We start from the raw sequence: 19752 nt of genomic DNA on the forward strand, positions 1-19752 counted from the left end.
ATTAAAATTTAATTTCTTATCACCTCACTAAGCAGTGAGGTATATAGTCCTGAAAACTTTAAAAAGCACTTAGATAGAATTTGATTTTCTTATCAACCCTTAATGACTATTAATCACTGATGAGTATGATTACAGGCAAATTTTTGTAGCATTTGAATTAGATATATTCTGCATCCTAAGATTTAAGTCTCGTTTAATGGAATGATAGGGAAAATTTCCCCTGGCGCATCATCAGGTTATCCTGACTGATGGGCGGAGTGGGATAAGGTTCCCATTCGAGGCATGATTTCTAGCTCCTCTTCAAAGGATTCTTTTTCCATTGCTCAAAGTGTCCTTTATAGAAGAACCTTCTACTGAACACGCCATGGTGAAACCCAAGCACTGACTTCTTGGCAACTTCTCATAACTGTTCTCCCCACTCCTCTTTCTCAAATGAGAGAGTTGGAAGAGAACCTAATTGGTGAGACAACCTGCCTAAGTGTTGATTCTTCCGTAACAATGCCAGCGAAGGAGTGTGTACACCCTGCTTTAGGGTCATTGAAACCAACACCCTACATAGGCTACTCGATTTCAAGGACCATGTTGATCTGCGAGTCAGGCAGTGAGCAGATACGTATGGATTCCTCCTAGGTGTATATGCTGTGCTAGCGTTTGCAGTGTGTAAATGAATAGAGACCGGAAGCTCTTTGAGGATGGGAACTTTGTTTTTTTCCCTAGCTTGTCTGCAGTGCCTAAAACGGCCCATAGCATGTAGTCGGTGTTCCACAAATATTTGTCAGCTAGTGTATATTATTGATTTGATGCCCACCACAGCCGTGTAAATGGGCCTTTATTGACCAGGAAACTGAGGCCTTATGTGAAGGCCACACATAGCAGAAAGGTCAGAGTCAGGGTGCCGTTAAACCCAGCCTGTAGTGTGACTCCACACAGCAGCCCTCCTCCTGACAGCTCATTGACCCCTTAGCTCAGAGAAGGTTAGGAATAAGGGGTACTTACTCATGCTATGTGAGGAGCAGGGAGACCAAATCAGAGGGGCCCACAGCAAGTTGTAGCATTAGAAACGGGGGGGGGGGGGCTCCACCTAGGCCCCTCATGGGACGGCTGAGGCACAAGGCTGCTCAGTGCTCTAGCCCGCAAGTCCCAGGTAAGGGAAGTCTGCCCCAAGTTTCCAAGATGAGGCCTGGTGAAGACAGGCTCAGACGGACCCGACCAGAGGGGTGACAGAGCATAACAGAAATTCTCAAAAGGCCAGAGGAGAAAAATGAAAAATCACAGTGAACTGGAAAAAAAATGAACAAGAAGGTCAAGGGAGAACAACCCAGAGTTGCCATGGTCTCTGTGATACTTAACCCAAATCTGTTCTTAGTTCTCGGAACTGCTTACTCCTGGGTCACTGGTTGAGTCTGACCTCAGTGCTGCTCCTGGCCACCAAAAACCATCACCACCTGAGATCTGTTCCGTGGTTTGGGCATCGTAGGGCTGGTGTTTGTTTCTGGAGGGTGACCTCACAATACCCTCCTTGGGCTCATGGCCCAGGTCTACAGAAACTGGGCTCTAATGACAGGAAGTGTTTCATCTCAACCAGATGATTCCACAAACTGCAGCTTAGACATTGTCCCTTTAACATTAACACATGGCACAGTCGTGTGTGAATCCTGGCCAATTGCATGTTGATGACTTGGCTTTGGTCGGATCACACTGACCACAATCTTTTTTTCTTCCAGTGAGACACTTGAATGGAAGGAAACAATTTCTCCCTTTTTGGTGTTGAGTAAACATGTGTAATTAGCCTTGTACTTACCTCCATTAGTATCATTAGACTTGGAAACCCAGTTTAATCTGGATTCTGCTCTCTTCTCAATGTCAGCCTGTTTCTGGACCAGTACAGAGCCAGCCTTGTTGATGCAATAAAGAGATTACTCCAGCCCAGAGTAAGTATGTTTCTATTTTCTCCTGAACACTGGCTTCAGACTAATTAGTCTGTGCACAAAGATGGAGAGAGTAATGGAATGGCAGGATTAATGTCATGTAATACTTTAATACTTATTATGTCCAACTTCAATTGGGTCTTCTGATCTATCAGATTCTTTCCTAATCATAACTAGGAAACTTCTTACCCTTGGCCTTCTGATAAGGAACACAGTGGGTAGTCAAATAAATGAAACTGCTTCAAAGATAGTATGAGATTATTTTTATCAAAGAATTTCTTGAGTCTTTTCCTTTGATAACAATATCTTCATATTAAAGTAGAAGTATGATATTGAAAGTTTTCTGTTGACTTCTGTCATTTTAAATCCCTTCAATGGTAACCTTTGTCATTGGGTATTTATTTATTGCAAAAGAATTTTTTTCTTTTTCTTTCTGTTTATATCAAAGAAAAAGGACTTCGGATGAATCTGTATATTAAAAGTTCTTTGCTTTAAAAGGAAGCCATTATTTACATATTATAAACATTAGGTCACAATGAAGCCAAGCATGGCATAAAATATTGTGCACATTTTTACATTTATATACCCATTTATGCCTGTGAGTAAATTACAGAGTTTGTAGCCACTCTTATTTTGTTGGGCTGTTACACTAAGCTAGGAGGTCCTGCAGCCTAACCGGAGAGTTAATATACATCTATTTAAAGTAAGAAAACGAGTTTAAAGCTCATGCATTTAAAAAAAAAAAATCTTATAAGTATGTAAGACTCTTGCTGTGCCACAGGAATTTAAAATAGGTTAACAATGTTAATGCAGTCTAAGACAGAAACTCATATTTATCTGAGAAAGGACTGCATTGTGTGTGTGTGTGTGTGTGTGTAAAGTATTTTCTGAAGTTTTGTTTCGAAAGTCTTTTTCAGAAGGTTTTCTCTAGTCTTCTGACCTCAGTGAGACTTACAGACTAATACCTTTCAATCTTTCTTTTATATCTTTTTCACATTGAAGGTTCCCAGAGCAATTTGATAATCGTCCTTTGCCTTACACTGTTGCTTTTTATTTTGTTATCTCTGTATAGCTCAGAAACTTTAAATAGGCCTCTCAGAGGAGTAACCACAGCTTGGTAAGTGGTAATCAATTAAATTAAATTGGCCTTCTCAATTCCCCCTGTGAGGTGGGTAGCAGGACTTGAGGCAAGGAAGGGGCATGCTCCAAGCTATTGATGGCTGCAGCCATGGTTGAGTGAGCAGCCCAAGTTGAGGGTAGAAGAAGGAACTGGGGGCCTGTTCATCCCCTCTGTTAGCCTTGGGTGATTCTTGTGAGCATTTGCAAGGTCAGGATTTTCAGAGAGGGCACAGAGATTCTTGGATGTAAAGGCCACTGTGAAAAATGTATCGTACATACATACAATGCTTTCAAGGACTCCTGGATCTCACACAGCACAAACAGTACTTCACCAACACCCTCCAAAGCCTATTTGTGGCAAATACTCCATTTTGCAGAAATTTGCATGGTTTGCCTAGGATCCGTTGTAAATCACTCAAAAGATTTACACTAGAGAACTGTCCTGGCTGTGAATAGTCCCAAATGCAGATTGGACTGGAATCTCTAGCAGCTCTCCTGTATCCTTTATTAACCCTGAGCCTTGCCTGAAGTGTGGCTCCACATGGCCGCCCTCCCAGTGACAGCTGATACTCACCCTTAGCCGGGAGAAGGATGAGGCAGGGCTCTGGGGTAGGTGGTACTTGCTCATTCTATGTGAGGAGCGGGGAGGCCGTCAGAGGGTCCTGCCTGAACTGCAGCATTCGAAATGGGAGTAGGTGCCCAGGCTTGGGCCCCTCGTGGGATGGCTGAGGCACAAGGCTGCCAGGTATTCTAGCCTAGGGTGTCCGAGACCCACTGTAAGAGAAGAGCTCCAAGCTGTGAGTGGCACATGGGTATCCTGAAATGACTGCTCAGGAATCTCATCCCCATGGGGAGCTCTGGAGAGGCAGAGCACTCGCGCTCCCAGGGCCTCTACCAGGTGGGCCATAGAAGGGTCCCATAGGCTTGGCAGTGACCACCAGCAGCTCCATCTCCCATGTCAGTGGGCAGAAGGGTTCCCAGAGCTGCAGGTAACCAGAGCAAAAACTGAACCCTTCCCCTTCTAAGCTCTCAGGACTGGCTGTTCTGCTTCCAGAGGCTCTCCCCCTGCCAGTGTCTGCATTGTGGAACTCACAGTCCAAGACTAAGGTAACATTCAAGGTTTACTCCATTACAGTTAGAGCTGCTTTTACCGTTCTCTTGAGCCCAAGACGACTCCTCCATGGTCTGTGGCCCTGGTGCTGTAGGTGCCACAGGACGCCCACAAAGAAACAACTTGAGGGGCTGCATTGGTGGATCCTGAGTTCTTGGTGATTCAAGGCTCAGCGAGTTCAATGGGAGATAGAGCATGTTCTCAGGGTGCTCTTCAGCCAAATGCTTCAGGTTCACAGGAGGGCCCCAGTGTCTGCAGGTAGTGTGGAGGGTGAAAGAGTCAGAAATATCTGCATACAAAACCCAAGTCGGCTCTCGCGATCAAGGCTCTCTGAGTCTGAGTTTCATTACATCAGGGTGGGGGAGGAATAAGTCCTACCTCTGGGCTGATGTAAAATAGTTACCTACGTAAATGCCTAGCACCGTGCCTGGCACACAAGACGCACTCCAGAATGAAAACTGCTTCTAATTTACTGCTGTCTTGGCTTGTCAGGGTTAATCCACATGAGACGCTGGTCCAAAGGGACCTTGGCCTGGCTGACAGGAGGGCCGAACTCCAGTCCCCAATAGCACTAGCAGGCTCTGGAACTACCTCTCTCACCCTGTTTTCTCCTAAACCCTCCTTATGGAGGGAAGGTATGCTTGGACCCTGGACTCTGAAAGCTTAAGGTTCAGATCTGGACTCTGCCACTTACTGGGCTCATCTCATGAAGCCTCCGTTCCCCATTGTAAAAGGGGGAGGGAACAAGCCAGTGCATCGGAAAGCTTTAGCACCCAACTGGCTCTGAATCTGTATTAGGTCTTGTCACCTTGAAGAAGACCCAGAGAGACTTTCTGACCATGATGGGTACAGAATACAGGGGGCATCTTCCTTGCAGAAATGCTGGTGGGAGGGGGGACACCGTTCTCTGAACACAAACTTTGGTGACTTCTGCACACAGCTGGCCATGCTGCGTGTTCGCTGCACCCATGTTCTGCATGCCTGCATCAGCTCCCTCATTGGTCCCAGGAGGACCGCCTACCTGGATGGCTATGACACTTTTTACTGCAGACAGAGCGGGAGGAGAGAGATTACTGCTAGCAGGCAAGAACAAGAGGTTTCAGGTGGCAGGCGGTGGGAACTCCGCCATTTTGGGGTGTGTGGTTGCTCGGTGGCAGCTAAGACAAATCAGTGGTCTGGAGTCATGCAACCCAGTCACCAAAAAAAGGTAGACGGAGAGGAGGAATTTTCCTGCTTTTCTGTTCTTGTAACGGGGTCACGAGTGAGGGGGACAGACTCCAGAGAAAGCCTAGCCACCAAGGTGGGCTCCTGGCTTGGCTTAGATCCTCAGCCAGATGGGCACCTGTGGCTGCAAAGTCACTACAGGAAGCCCCAAATTTCAGCAGGAAGTGTTTGCCACCGGCCCCAAACGGAAACTTTCCTCGACTTATTGGTTGAGAGTAGCTGTGAAACACGTGACTCTGGCCAGAATACTACAAGGAACTCTCTAGCAAACTCAAAAGGTAAAAAAGAAAAGAATAGATACTAAAAAGGAATGAAGTCAGCAAAATTTACTTATTCCAAGAAGCAACGTTTCCCCACCACCCCTCCAGCCCCCCCAACCTTTTTCCCTCCCATGTTGCTGATGATTGACAGGTGACCCCCTGCTGTTGTGTTCTTTAAAGAACATCAGCACTGTCTGATATCAGAGGGCCAGAATGTAATTTAAAATACAGCCATGGCAACCTTCAAGTTGAACTTCAGCCTGGAAATGACAACCAACAAATAGTATCCACTAGTATTCCTCTGAAATGGCTTTCCGTGCAGGGAAGGACACCAAGCCAGCTAGACAGTGCGAATTTACTCAGAACCACAAAGAGATGGATGGAGAAGCAGTGTTGGCAGCTCTCCAGCTGGTTGCTGGTCACCAATTGTCAAGCATTCAAAAATATCACCTTGGAATTCATTTAACCTTTAGAAACTGGCCCAAACTAACTGCCACATTCCTGGAGTCCCACCTGTATGCAAGGAGTGACTTTTTAAAATCCAGCATCTCTGCACACATCTGTACGAGCCTCTGCTTTTGCTTTTGTCAGGGAAATGCCTTGTTAGCGTGGGCTCAGGGCAGTGAACGGAGATGGTGCTAGTGGGCCCCTCTGTTCCTGTCCGCTTGCTGGGTCCGAGGCTCAACAAACCCTCCCTTGTTCGTGGTGAGAATCCATGTTCAGCCACACCTGCCTCTCGAGGTCGTGGGAATAGAGAGCCCCAGATGGTTTTAAGACCCTCAGGGCAGGGGGCTAGAAGTTCCAGCTAGCTCTAGTTCTTTCCTGAAATCTACCCAGGTGCTTATTCAGCATGTGTGGTACTGAGTCTCTGCCCCCAAAGAATTTATAATCTGATTGTGGAAATGTACCACGCACACGCACACGCACACACACAGGTAGAATCACAGTGCACAGTGCAAAAACGGCTTACGACAGCCCAGCCCTGGGTCATAGTGTGGTGCCGTTTTTATTTGTTTTGACAATCTTTCTAATTATACCTTCAGTAGAATGGGAGATACTCGAGGGTTTGGACTCTGTCTTGATGCAACAAGCATTTGCTGGGAAACCACTCGCTATCTGGCACTGTGCTGGGAATGGGAGGTGTGGGGATAAATATGAATCATGACCGCCAGGAGAACTCCGTTTAGTGGGGCGGATTGGTGCCTGGGCTACCAGGAATTACAGTGCAATGTGATGGGTACACCAGAAAGAGTGACTCACTGCCGAAGAAAGGTTTCTCTGCAGGCAGTGGCATTTGACTTTGGTGCTGAATAGTAAGAAGGGCATTCTAAGCTTCAGGGAAGGGGACTAGAAGGGACTAGCATCCCTGGTGGAGGAAATGGTGCTCACAGGTACAGAGCATGAAAAAGCAGGTTGTGTTTCAGGATCAACAAGAGAAGTTTGCTCTGGCTGGAGTGTGAGAATCTGTGTGGTTTGGGGCTTAGGGTTGGGAGGGGCAGGAGGCGAGGTGAAAGAGTTCGTTTGGGGTGGCATTTTATGAAAGGCTGAGGACACGATCCGAAGAGACTGAGTTTTATTATATGGGTAATAGCCACTGAAAGTGTTTGAGCAGTGGTATAGTCAGATGCGGGTTCTAGAAAGATCAGACTGGCCAGCATAGAGACTGCAGTAGAGTAAGAGAGAGCTTGAAAGCAGTAAAGCTCCTCAGGGAACCATCGTGGACCAGCTTGTGCATAGAATCGTCTAGTTAGGAGATAGTGAAGATCTGAAGATGGAGAAGAGGGAACTGAGCGGACATTCACTGAGGAGTTCATTCAGCAGACATTTACTGGGTGCCTCTCGATGGCCAGGCGCTGTGCTAGGATCTGGGGACAGAGGAAGCTACAGCGTGATCCTGCCCTGAAGGAGCTCTCGGTCTAGCGTGAGAGGCAAACAAGCGAGCAGTTACCTGACAGTGTGTTAAGGAGACAGCAGCGGTGTGGGTGAGCCACGGAAGCGGAGAGCGAAGTGCCTGGCAGGGCGGAGGCACAGCATAGAGGCCAGGGGTGGTCAGCAAGGGCATCCCAGAGACAGGGTGTCTAATCTGGGTGCTGAAGAATGAGTAGGGTTCACCAGGCCAACAAAGAACCAGGACTAAGAGCAGCATTTCACCCAAGGGAATGTTTGTTAAGTTTGAAGACGTGTGGGGTCCATGAAAGAACAGATTGGGGGACTGCAGTGAGTTTGGCCTAACTGGACCTCAAAGTGGGGGAGTGGCCAGAGCCAGGGCTGCAGATATATGCGCGTGTCAGGTCGGGCTGGGCTTTGCCTGCCTTCCCAGAAAGGTGGGACCCATGTCAGTGGTTTTCAGACCCTTGTTAAATGGCAGAAACCTTTGGTCAAAATAGTTTTAGCCATCGTCACCCCAATTATAAAATGGATAAAAGCAAAGCAGCTATAGCTAAGTGGGATGTGATATTAGCACTTCCTCTCTTGGTCTCTTTTTTTACCCTCCCAGGTCACCTGGAAGCAACTCGAACATAGTCTGAAAATCATGTATGGCAGGTGACAATGATTCAGGTTGGGGGGGGGGGTTTACAGGCAATGCCATGATTTCCTGGTTTCCAGCTTCATTTTAAAGGTGAAGGGTGTGGAAATGCTTGGTCCCTAGTAGGTACTCAGTGTGGGAGGGGGAAGGAGTTTGGGGCCAAAGTACTGAGTTCCACTGTAGACAGAATAGGTTAAAAGTACTTGCAGAACGTCCCCATGGAGAGACCTAGTAGGCACCTGAAAACATGGTGGGCCTCAGACTACGGTAAATGCTCTAGATATATACTCAGGAGTATTGATGTATCAGTGAGAACTGAAGTCATGGACTTCGGTACAATTGCCTCGAATTTTACAGAACAGGGAGAGAAAGTAGGCAGAGCGCTGGGGATGGCTGACAATCAAGGGGCAGGTGGAGAAGCCAGGGAAGGGGGTTGAGAGAGACATCGGGGAGGAAGCAGGCAAAGGCGGCATCTCAGAAACCAGGTAAAGAAAAAATAAACATAAGCTTAAACATGTAATTGGTATTTAATAGTTGGTTGCCTGGAAATGAAACAGGAATAAAGGCATTTCACTGGCATAGCATATTCCTTTTAAAAGAAATCTGAAGCATACTTATTTTTTCCAGAAGTACACACCCTTTAATATATGAGTATAGATTAGTCTAGCAAAATAACAACAACTGAGCTCACGACGTAAACAATATCATTGCTGTTTAGTGGAACTACTCCTCTCTCCTCTCCAGGGATAAATGAATTCTCTCAGATTTCTGCCCATCAGTCAAAATTTTACGTTCAATTGAGTGTTCATTCTGAGTTTAAGATGATTCTATGACTTCAAATGCCTAGAAAGTTGGGCTTTGGTAAATTGAAAATAATTTTTCTAAAGTGATGGGCTAATTTGAAATCGATATTTTTTTTTCTTGTTTTGATTTTTGCAGCCTAAATTGTAAGGCGTATTTCTCTGATTGTACCAGTGTCCTGCTCCACTGGGGACACGGGGAATTCTAAAGCCGTTCCTTATGGGGTGGATGCTGGCACTCAGTGGCTGTTTATTGAATGAATGGATGATGTACTATTGTCCCTCCTAAATATTGATCCGCATCTCAAAGGTGTCTGTATTCAATGAAATGAAAAAGAAAACATTTTAAAACCCATAGCTGAGTAATTAGAGATTAAAACTACTGCTCACTCTTTCTCTTTGTTGTGGGTACAGTGTTGTGCACAGAATGCTGCCCTCTGAAATCCCATCAGGGCTACTGACTCTGTAAAAGCTTCTTTGCAGAAAATCTTTTCTGAAGAATAAGCAATAGAATGTGGCCTTCGAATTCCCAAAGACGTGCCTTTCTCAAATTATTTCAACATCTGGATTTAGTTTATTCTCTCAATAAGTACTGATGGAGAGTCAGCTACATGCTAGGCACTGGGAAAATGTGGTGAATAAAACATGAGAAGATCCTATTGTCACGGAGCATGCACTCCAGCTGAAGGAGACCAGCGATCACAAACAAGGATGTAATTGTGTTAGTGGTGATGAAAGCCCAGGATGAAAGTAAAGGGGGGGAGGGGGTGAAAGTGATGGGAAGCAGCTGCTGTTCTAGAGGGTGGTTAGGGAAGGACAGGTAAGCTAGAAGAAGACCTGAGAATGTCTGGGTGGAGATGGCTGCCATATGCTTAGCTGGGTTGCCCTACAGCTCACCCCGACCCCAACAAGGGGTTGGGGGTGTAGGGAACATGGACTCATAAATGTAAACACCAGCCCGGCCAAGAGCCCTGTAGCCCTGTAAACATAATGATACCTAGCTTAGGTAATAGCTACTAAAAACCAACTCTTCAATCATAACTGTAAGACAATTTTTGCAGGTGACTTTAAAATAAAACAACTTCCATTATTCAAAAATCCAGAATGGCAATCAGCTCTTAAAAATGACCAAAATGACCTACTAGTATTCCGTCTTTTTTTTTTTTTAACGGAGACTTTTGCTCCCCTGCCGAGACCGTGTATTATATCTAGTTTCACATCAAAATGAATTTTTGCTGCTAAGTTTGAAAAACGCCTGAAAATAGCAATTAATATTGGAAAAGCTGACAGAACCTTAAGTGTAGTGGCGTGATTGGTGCTGCTATAATTATGTGCCTGAGTGTGTGCACGTCTGTGTAAACACAGTATGAAAACACACTTGATGTCCAGGACACTGCATTTTCTTGCAGGTAAATGACGGGAAAAGAGGGAGAGGGAGAGAGACCAGATAAAATCTTTCCTGCACTGTTAAGTGGTGGAGATGTTCCTCGTCTTACATCTACATAACCTTGCCTTTCCAATTATTTTCACATTCATCACCTCATTTGATCCTCATGACTTGCTGAGCTGGGGTTGGGGGGGGCAGGCTTTGTTCTTCCCATTCGGTGAGGGAGAAACCTTGATGGCTTAGCTGGGGTGACTGAGGAGATCAGATTATGTCATCCCCAAGGTCCCTTCTAGCTCAACAGTTCTATGGCTTTTTTTTTTCTTTCTAATTTTCCTGAGGTGACAGCTATGTAATGGTGGAGACTTTTAAAGCCCAGAACCCTTTCTGCCACACATTCCTGCTCATATTCTTCAAAGCCTTCGATGCATGTGTAATTATCTGTAAAATGTAATGTCTACTGCACAAGGTCATTGAGAAAATGGTTGATGGGATGAAAGGAAGGTTCATGAAGCACCTCGCACAGTGGTAGCTATTATTATTATTATTATTATTATTATTATTGCCATCACTATTACTAATAAGGAGGCAATGAGGTGGGGTGGAAAGAGCGTCAGCATTGGAGGCAGGTATATTTCCAGTCATTTGCCGGTTGTGTCATCTTGGTCAACTATTCAACCGTCCAGAGCATCCTGTAAAATGGAGCTGATGATACCTACATTGTTAGGGGGCTTGAAGAGTCAATGAGACAATAGAGCTCCCATCCCAGAGCCTGACATGCACCGGGTGCTCAATAAATCGTCGGCAATCATATATGAGAAACTGGGATATGTTTTCATGAGTCCCTCAAAACCTGCAGTGGCATTTCATAGAGTGAGGCATAACCTTGAAGTCAACGGAAGCCTATAGTCATCTTTTAAACAAAAAGAAGATTCTGAAGTTTAGCTGTTCTGTGCATGTCTCAGAGGACCAGGAAAAGTCCGCATGCACCCAGGAGTTAGCAAATGGACATCGTGGAGTTTCATGTCCAGTGGTCTTCTGGAGTCCGGTATATAGCTTATTCAAGTCCATCCATTCTCCCCACTGCAACAAACTCGTGAGGTTGTGCAGTTTATTTAGAAAAGCCTGTTTACCCTCATTATACCACTTTCTTTGAAAAGCAATCATTTGAGTACTGTGAGGAGCTGCTTGGCTCTAATGATGACTATTATGAAGGATTCAATGAAGTTGGAAACCAAGATCCTGGAGCCTTGTCTCTGACAGCATGGTCACAGAAAAGGCTGGTGGCAGCATGGAAACATGAAAATTCTCTAATCGAGATTGCAGTTACTTGTCTCTGTGGAGGATTTCTTGGTATTGAATTTCCAGGGTACAATAAACTAACATCTCTAAGCATCGGTTGCCACATGCTCCAGAGCTGTGTTGGGGACACGTTGGCAAGAGCTAAGGAGTCTCCAGGTGGGTGGCACTGCTGTGGACCAGCTACTCTAAAAGCTAGTTGATAGTTTGAACCACTGGACCCAAGAGAGGTGTGCGTTGGGCAGAATACCAACTTCGAACCGTGTTTTGTTTGTTACATGCATGATTTGGAAAGGATAAAACATAGCAACATTTGAATAGGAAATATACATATTTTTGCTTACTTGATGTATATCTATCCTTAAAATGATTCTCCCTGTGGATGTCCATCCTGTGTGGATGTCTCAAGAACAATCGTGTTTCCTACCTGAGAGCAAGACATTAAATGCTTTACCCAGTATTTGTTACGTTTGGTTGCCTTCCAGTTTTTAAATGTGTGAATTTCCTTTTTAATGTTCTAGGGGAAAGCAATGGTATTCGCCCCACGCCGAGGGAATACTTTAAACCAGTTTTGCAATCTAGCTGAAAACGCTGATTTCTCTATCCAAAGACATGAAAATTATGATGAACACATTTCAAACTTCCACTCCAAGGTTAGTTTTCTGCTTGTGTTAGATAACACTTTAATCCGCGTTGCATTTTGAAGAGATCATGGTCTTTTTGGCAGGTAACCTAAATATTTGATTAAAGTACTCCTTAGGTGTGCTGCTTCTGAACAGCCATTTGTATCTGATTATTTTGTGTGGTAAAGCCATCTTTTATCTTTGCATGTCTAGAAGGATTTTACAGAAACCATTCCTGTTTACTCCTTTCTCTGAAACAAACTAATCTTTTCATTCATAATAGACTAATTTGTAGGATGCAGGGGAGGTGGCATAGAATGACTGATAAACAAGCATTTATATTTTAATGAAAAACCTTCGGCTTTTAAGTAGGTTAAATGCTCAGCTGCACTGAAATAAATAGAAGGTGAATGTCTAATTGTATCATGTGGGACTGTAAATCTTTATCTCTGCTTGCTTTATGGCTGGGTCAGTTGGCAGTTTGAGACTGTTAAATCTCATACAGAATTTCACAGTTGTGGGGTTATATGTCAGATCGAGGAGCAACAAGATTTAGGTCAAAAGCACTTATCTGAGAGTGATTTCTAAGCTTGCTTACATAAAGCAATGTTATCAGCCTTTTTATTATTTATAGGTATAGAGCAATATAGGACACTGAGAGGCAAGCGTTCCACTGAAAACTTGTTAGGAGTCTCACCTTTGCTAATACATATCACACTTACTAGTATAACATATATTACTTCTGTAATTTTGTGCCTTACAGAAATCTCCCTTGTCTGAGCTAGTGTGACCTTGGCAAAAGACTTTGAACTTGTCATGATTTTACAAGTTGCGAATGCAGGGAAGTAAAGACCTGACCTTAATTTTCTCCTGGGAAAATGGGAATAGCATTCTTTATTACCCAGGACTATGATTCAGAAGTATATTGACATTTGAAAAATTATATGCAAAGTGGATCTGATCTTCAGGCAAGAGAAAGAAAATCCTCACTTTGTGGAGATGGGGTCACTCTTTTGGGGTCTCTAAGGTCTCGGCCTCCCCCCACCCGGGGGGGGGGGACAATGATGCTTGGTGAACTGAAAGGGTTAAATCACCTCCTCTGATGGTGGGATTGCCCTTCGCTTACAGTTAGAAAATAAAAAGAGAATGGCCTGTTACTCAAATCTTGCCTGCCCCTCTAGAATGAGGCTTTCCCTTTTGCAACCCCGCCCCAGAATAAAAGGAAAGGCTCTGAGGGCTTTACCTGGCAGGGGAAGATTCTCTCCTGGGTCAGGCTAGAGCTACAGGGATCGGATGATGGCTGCTTCGATGCCATCCATGCCTTTCACCTTCCCCCTAGAACAACAAATGCTTTCAGTTTCTCAATCACAGATCAGGAGAGCAAAGGCAAGAGTTTTTCCACCGGCTGAGATGTTCAGCATTGTGCCTGATACCCTTCTTCTCCTCCCTGCAAGATTGGAGGTGTGTTGGGACATGCGAGTCCTTAGTGGCCACCTCTCCTTTGTCTAGAACTTAGGATTGTCAGTGGCTAGGGGACAGCAACTTCCTCTTTGTATCTCCAATGCAGTTCGCTACCCCGCTAAGCAGAGCGCCTTCCATAGATCGATAAACATGCCTCTTGCATTTATATTGTGCAACATACCCACAGTTAGTACTCCGTAAATAATCGGGGACTGATGGGTCCCACAGAAGTAAATCTCCATAAATAACTAGGTGGCCTTAGTTTTTAATCTCTTCATAGTTGCTTAAAAGTTCCATTCTCCACTTTGCTGACACTGGACTAAGAAAACGGTTTCCCTCCTCTTTAGGTTGTGAGGGATGAGAGTTGCCTTTGGTTCTCAGGAAGTGGATCTGCCAGGGGAATATTCTGCAGGGTTGGGGCACCCTAAGTAAATGGGACAAACATGAACCCACGATGTGTATTTTTAACGGCGGGGGGCAGAGGGGGGCGGTTGCAGCTGGTCTGGCGTTCTCCTGCTTCTAGCAAGAGAGTGCCTCTTGTCCCTTCTGTACCAGAAGCATAGATTGCCCGGCTCTCCTGCCCCAGCCCTGGGGATAGCTGCCACGACCCAACTCCGGCTCGCACGCACGTGGAGGTCTCCTTTGCAACAGCAGGATGCCTGGGAGAGGGCCGCGGGCCAAGGTGGGGGTGGAGGGTGGGGAGCGGGGAGCGCCCCTGCGCCTCGCCGAGACCCAGTGCTCCTCCCGGGGGCGCCCCCTCGGGGCCCCTGCCCGCCGCCCGCCCGGGGCTCCGGGGACGCGCCTGGGACCGACCGCGCTGCCGCCGGGAACCTCCACCCCGGCCGCTTTTGTTTGCCCCGTGCTAATAGCCAGGGCTTAAAAGTTTTCCATCTTGCACGGCAATCAGCTTTCTTCCTCTCCATCTCTGGCCAAAGCCCCACGGTCCCTGGGCCGAGCCTGCTCGCAAACGGAGGAGCAGCGTTTTCCTTCAGGCTGCGTGTTATCCTCTTAGCCCTACTGTGTTGGAATAGAGCGTAACCAGCTGGAGGACTGTAAGACGCCTGATAATGCCGCTCTTTTCCGCTGTCCCGTCTTAATCTTGTTACACAAATGGTTGTGAAGAGATTCATGAATTTTAATTTTGCCCTCTGCATTAGTGCCTCACGTCACTCATACACAGCTGGCTTCTATGCTGAGTTTTCCACCCCTCCTCTTACGACAGGGGAAAAAATTAGTTACAATCTTGGCAGTAGTGCAAGGTAAAAAAAAAAAATCTACAGATTTAGGCAACCACCCATGAAGCTGATTAACAGTCAGTGATCAGGAGAAACAGCTTTGCCTCTTAAACTTTTCACCTCTCATTGTTAACTGTGAAATTTTATTTCCGTTAAAAAGCAAGCCTGTAATCAAAACGGTGCCATTCTGCACTTTTCTGCCAGTGCTTTTGTTAGATGGTGCCCACACCGTCCGCCAGCGTGCTCAGGAACCAGGCAGCCAAAGGTGTAGTGTGTTTGAAAAACATTGCCTTCTGTCCTTCCAGGCGACGGGGAAGAAAAATAAAACAGTTCCCCTCTCCTTCCCTGTCTTGGTCTCCTCCAGGCTAGGAATCCACGGCCTTGCCCAATGGTGTGGCTCCAAATCTTTAGGATGTTAAGATAAGCAAATTCTTTCCCAAGGTAGAGACCTATCTTAGCGGTTACAGCTAGCTTGACAGTAGCTGATAAAAAAAATACTCTCGTTCATGCAAGTACTCTTTGAGATCTAATTTTACACGCCCCAGTTTTGTTTTTGTTGTTGTTGTTGTTGGTTTGTTTGTTTTAACTTTTGCAAAACCACCGGTGTATTTTTTATACTCAGCCGTGAAAACAGGCTTGGGTTCGTTTGTGGAGTCAGTACGTTGTGTTAAAAGCTTGGCCATATTGCACTTCTGCTTATCTATTCAAAATGCCACATTACAAGTGGCTGGTGCTTATAATCTGTGTGGTGTGCTGTTGATAATTGTGGATACTGTAAAGGGTAAACAGTCTGAACTCCACTCCTGCTGCTGTTGCTCGCGCAGTGCCGTGGCGGGGCTGAGCGTGTTACATCCAATTATGAAGTAATGCATAATGCTGCTAATAGCAGCTATATAATTTAGTTCAGTCCTCCAAGACCCTGTTTTAACCTCTGAAATTGAAAAATTGTTTTATTCACAATTTGCTTTTTGTTCATTTTTTTCGAGGTGCTTTTTGATTTCTTAAAATTATAATTATTAATTGAGCAAAGAAGTACAGCCTGGGTAAAGGGAATTATTCTTAAACCACATCACAAGCATTTCCCAACAGCCTCGTGTGTGTCCCAGTGCCCTCACATAACAGACTTGGTTCAGAACGGATCTGCTGCTGGGGTAGAGTAGTGCCTGGGAGGGCTGTCGGCTCTTTCCCTATCGCGGGGAAGGGCTCACAGTCGACACCGGGCTGGCCCCTGGCCCCTTCTAGCAAGGAAGCCTCTGCTTTGGCCTCCAGAGGTCAGCACAGAATCCAAGTTAAAAGTGATTTCTAACCCATATTTACAGAAGAATTATTTATCCCACATATTACCTCAGGGACTTTATAAAGAGCTTATTTGAGTCTCTGTATATTAGTGCATTGTGAGTGAGTAGGTCAGCTGACTCACGCTGAGTAATCAACTTTCCCTGATCCCCAATCCCTGAGGAAGAATTGAGCTATCGTGGCCCCCTCTTCCCTCTGTAAAATATTTCAGTGAGCTCCTCCTATCACTGGGGCAACTGGCAACAAAGGTATTTACAGTTGGTAGGTCCTGGTTAGTGGGTTTGGATTGGGAAGTTTGTGAAGCCATTTTCTTGGCTTTTTTTTTTTTTTTAAAGAGTGATGTTAAGGGACTGTGTGCTTAGAATTAACACAGTCATGACTTTGGTGGCAACACAAATCCAGAGGATCTTTCTAACGTAGACAACTAATCATCTGTAAACAAAGCAAATTGCATCTAAGAAGACAGAATGCAGTTACTTCAGTGACTATACCATTATTTCTTACAAAAATGGATTAGAAAGTAAAGACGGGGTTGGCTTTCTGTTCCCCAGTGAGAAAGGAAAAGCAGGCTCTTTGCTCCTTGTCCTTAACAGTGAGGGTGTGTCATAGTTTGGGAATATGATTTAGAAGAAACCCCCAAAAATTCAAGGTAATATGCCCCAGACCAATACTAATCCAGGAAAGTATCATGTTGGAGCCATTCATTTAGTTTCGGGGGGAGGGGAAGTAATCTGATTCAAAACAATAGAAGAATTGGGTCCATGCGTGATTAAAAGAAATATCTGTTTTCTGATCCTTATCAATTACAAAATGAATTAACAATTGGCTCAAAAACACCAACTTCAAAAATATTAATTTTGTCTTTATAAATAGCAAATTACTATTTGCTAGGGTAAATATAAATATGGCCGTCAAAAGGCTTCTAGCCGAATGAGGAAAAGAGTACTCTAGCTTTGAGAACTCTGACTGGATTTTAAAATCTACCATGGAAAGGCCCTCAAAACTTCACTTGAATGGTATGGAAGCTCTAAGTGTTGGACTACCATTTCCTCCTCAGAGAAAAGAATTTTAAAATTATCATTACTATTAAAACCCCTAAGAAGCAGCCAGAGAGCCTTTGAAATGTCTTAGGCCCACTGGGTGTTATATGCAACTAATGAATCATCGAACTTTACATCAAAAACCAGGGATGTACTGTATGGTGACTAACATAATATAATAAAAAAAAATTAAAAAAAAAAAAAGAAATGTCTTAGGCCTGGAAGCCCGTCTCTCATCCCTCGTGCCCGGGGGGCTGCCAGTCTCCAGATGACCTCAGATGGCCTGCCTGCCTTGTTCCTGGGCCACAGGTGCGGGACAGAGCGGACCAAGAGCAGAAACTTATGCCAAATGGCTGTTCTGGTGCAGATGAGCGAGCCCCCAGCTCTCCCTTCACGGATGTGCGTCACAGTTCATAGAGGTCACAAATGCAGTCTGGCTATTTACGAGAAAGCACCCTGCCCTCCTCCTCACCCCCACCCCAGGAAAGATTCCAGGTTGATGGATACATAGTCCTATCACGCCAGTGCCACTGAGAACTACTTTGCATTGCTTTTTCAAGATTTATTTATCGGAACAGTATATTCAAGTAAGAAGTCTTCATTATACTCAATATTAAAAACTACTGGTAAAAAAATCCTAATCTGAGTCTCCTTACGTTTTTTTGTTCTATGATTGTTTTCAGTTGAAAAAGGAAAAGCAGGACGTCTATGAAGAAAACCTTCATTACCCACTTCTGCTTATTTTAACCAAAAATGGATAGAAGATTAAGCTGCTCAAAAGACGAAAACACCAAGTACACAGGGCATATTTTCACAAAAACAGAAACCTGTGATGGGCGTGATATGCAGCAAGCCGCTGGCTCCCTGAGATCCGTGAGCCCCCACCACTTCTGCCACATTCCACATGCGGGTTATGGGGTCCACCTGTCCTCACCTCATTCCCCAGCCCTCCTGGACTCCTTTCTTCATCTGCTCTTCTGGGACCAAACCTTTGTTCGTCTTTAAATATCTACAAACAGCCTGAGATTTGAATTGGACTTAGGAGAAACCTAAATCTTTTTCCTCCTAATTGAGACAGAATTTCTTTTGGTGATTCCCTCCCCCCCCCCTTTTCAAGAAAGATCTTGGTCTTTGTTCTGTTTTGGTGGTGGTACTTTTTCATCTGTAAACACAGCAAACGTCACGATTCTTTCCTGGTTAAAAAAATAAATAAAAGCATATCTTTCTCATCTCCCTCAAATTAATTGTATTAAATCTGCCATCTTTTTTCGCTGTCCCTCTCACTCATTCTCTTTCTCTTTTGAAACAGGATGTTTTTTTCCCTATAGATGTATAAGAAATGACTACATCAGCCCAAAGCCTCATAAACTGACCGTTTGTCCTCTGGACACAATAGCGTGGCCAGCCCTCTGCTCCTCCTCTCCAATTATGTGTGATTAGTCTCAATGTGTTGTGTCAAGGAGGAGGAGTGTGCTGAGTGCTTATTATCTGTTTAGGTACAAGAAGAGCACATTTAGGCTCTGACTATGAATGAAAAGTGAGCCTTTATCGGGGCTCACATCTCACTGCCGCTGTTCTCCAGCCCTCTTTCAAAATAGGTCCTTGCCAGAGAAATTTTGAATAAATCACTGCTAAACTAGATTGCAACCAGGGGGAGTTTTAAAAACTCAATCACACAATTATCTGATGTAAAGGAAGCACATAGTGTTGTATGCTGTGATTCGAGTGTGTCGTAAACATTTAATAGGTGCTACCTAGGATTAAGGGAGAATGACTTTTCTGCAGGGAACCCAAGCATATCCTTGCCTGGTGTATCCACGAGATGCTCTAATGCCTTTTGTGGAAATTCAGATGTTTATCTGTAAGGAATCATCTGGGCCCACTTTAGCAGTAATGTCATTAGTAGGTTAGCTCTGTATTCTCCTATCTTTAGTCGAGGCAGAGCGTGTATTTAGTGCGCTGCAATTAAAGGGATAGGTGGGAGACCGGGGGCAAATCCTTTTGCATGTTAAACAAACTTCACGGTCATAAAAACAGCCACTCTCAAACGTCTTCTCTGCTCACTTCTATCATCAAACAAATTTTTCACCATCAGTTTGCATGTCCTTGTATTCACCACTTTTTCTGCTCCATTAGAGCACCTAGATGGATCTCAGAAGGCATAGGTCAAGTCGCAGTTAGATCATACATTTCTTTCTCACAAAAACTTGAATTGCAATGCCAAGTGATGGGCTAACATCACAATAACAGCAATTTATTCCTCTTTGGATAAAACAGCAGTCTATTCTCAGTGCTAGATAAAGACCGGGGCAATGCAAACCAGCCATTTAGCTGAGCAGTTCAGCTAGTGGCAGCTCTCCTTTGGCGACTGTATGGGTTGCACACTGGCTTCGTATTTTCTTGTTTAAAAATTAGAATTCGGAATGTCTTAAAAGGCAACAGAGG

At 44.8% G+C, this 19752-nt stretch overlaps 1 protein-coding gene across 1 annotated transcript in view; it reads left to right on the forward strand.

The window, feature by feature from the left end:
• CAMKMT (calmodulin-lysine N-methyltransferase) overlaps nt 1–18536 on the forward strand; it is a 381062-nt gene extending 362526 nt beyond the window's left edge. Inside the window, exons 9-11 of the mRNA XM_045771589.2 lie at nt 1868–1931; nt 12174–12305; nt 17991–18536. Of these exons, the coding sequence (XP_045627545.1) occupies nt 1868–1931; nt 12174–12305; nt 17991–18068 (274 nt within the window). The 3' untranslated portion in view covers nt 18069–18536. The remainder of the gene's footprint in view (nt 1–1867; nt 1932–12173; nt 12306–17990) is intronic.
• Nucleotides 18537–19752: the final 1216 nt, after the last annotated feature.

Source organism: Ursus americanus, chromosome 7, assembly GCF_024610735.1.
Source record: "Ursus americanus isolate L20-20 chromosome 7, mUrsAme1.1.p, whole genome shotgun sequence".
In the NCBI taxonomy this organism is placed as follows: Eukaryota; Metazoa; Chordata; class Mammalia; order Carnivora; family Ursidae; genus Ursus; species Ursus americanus.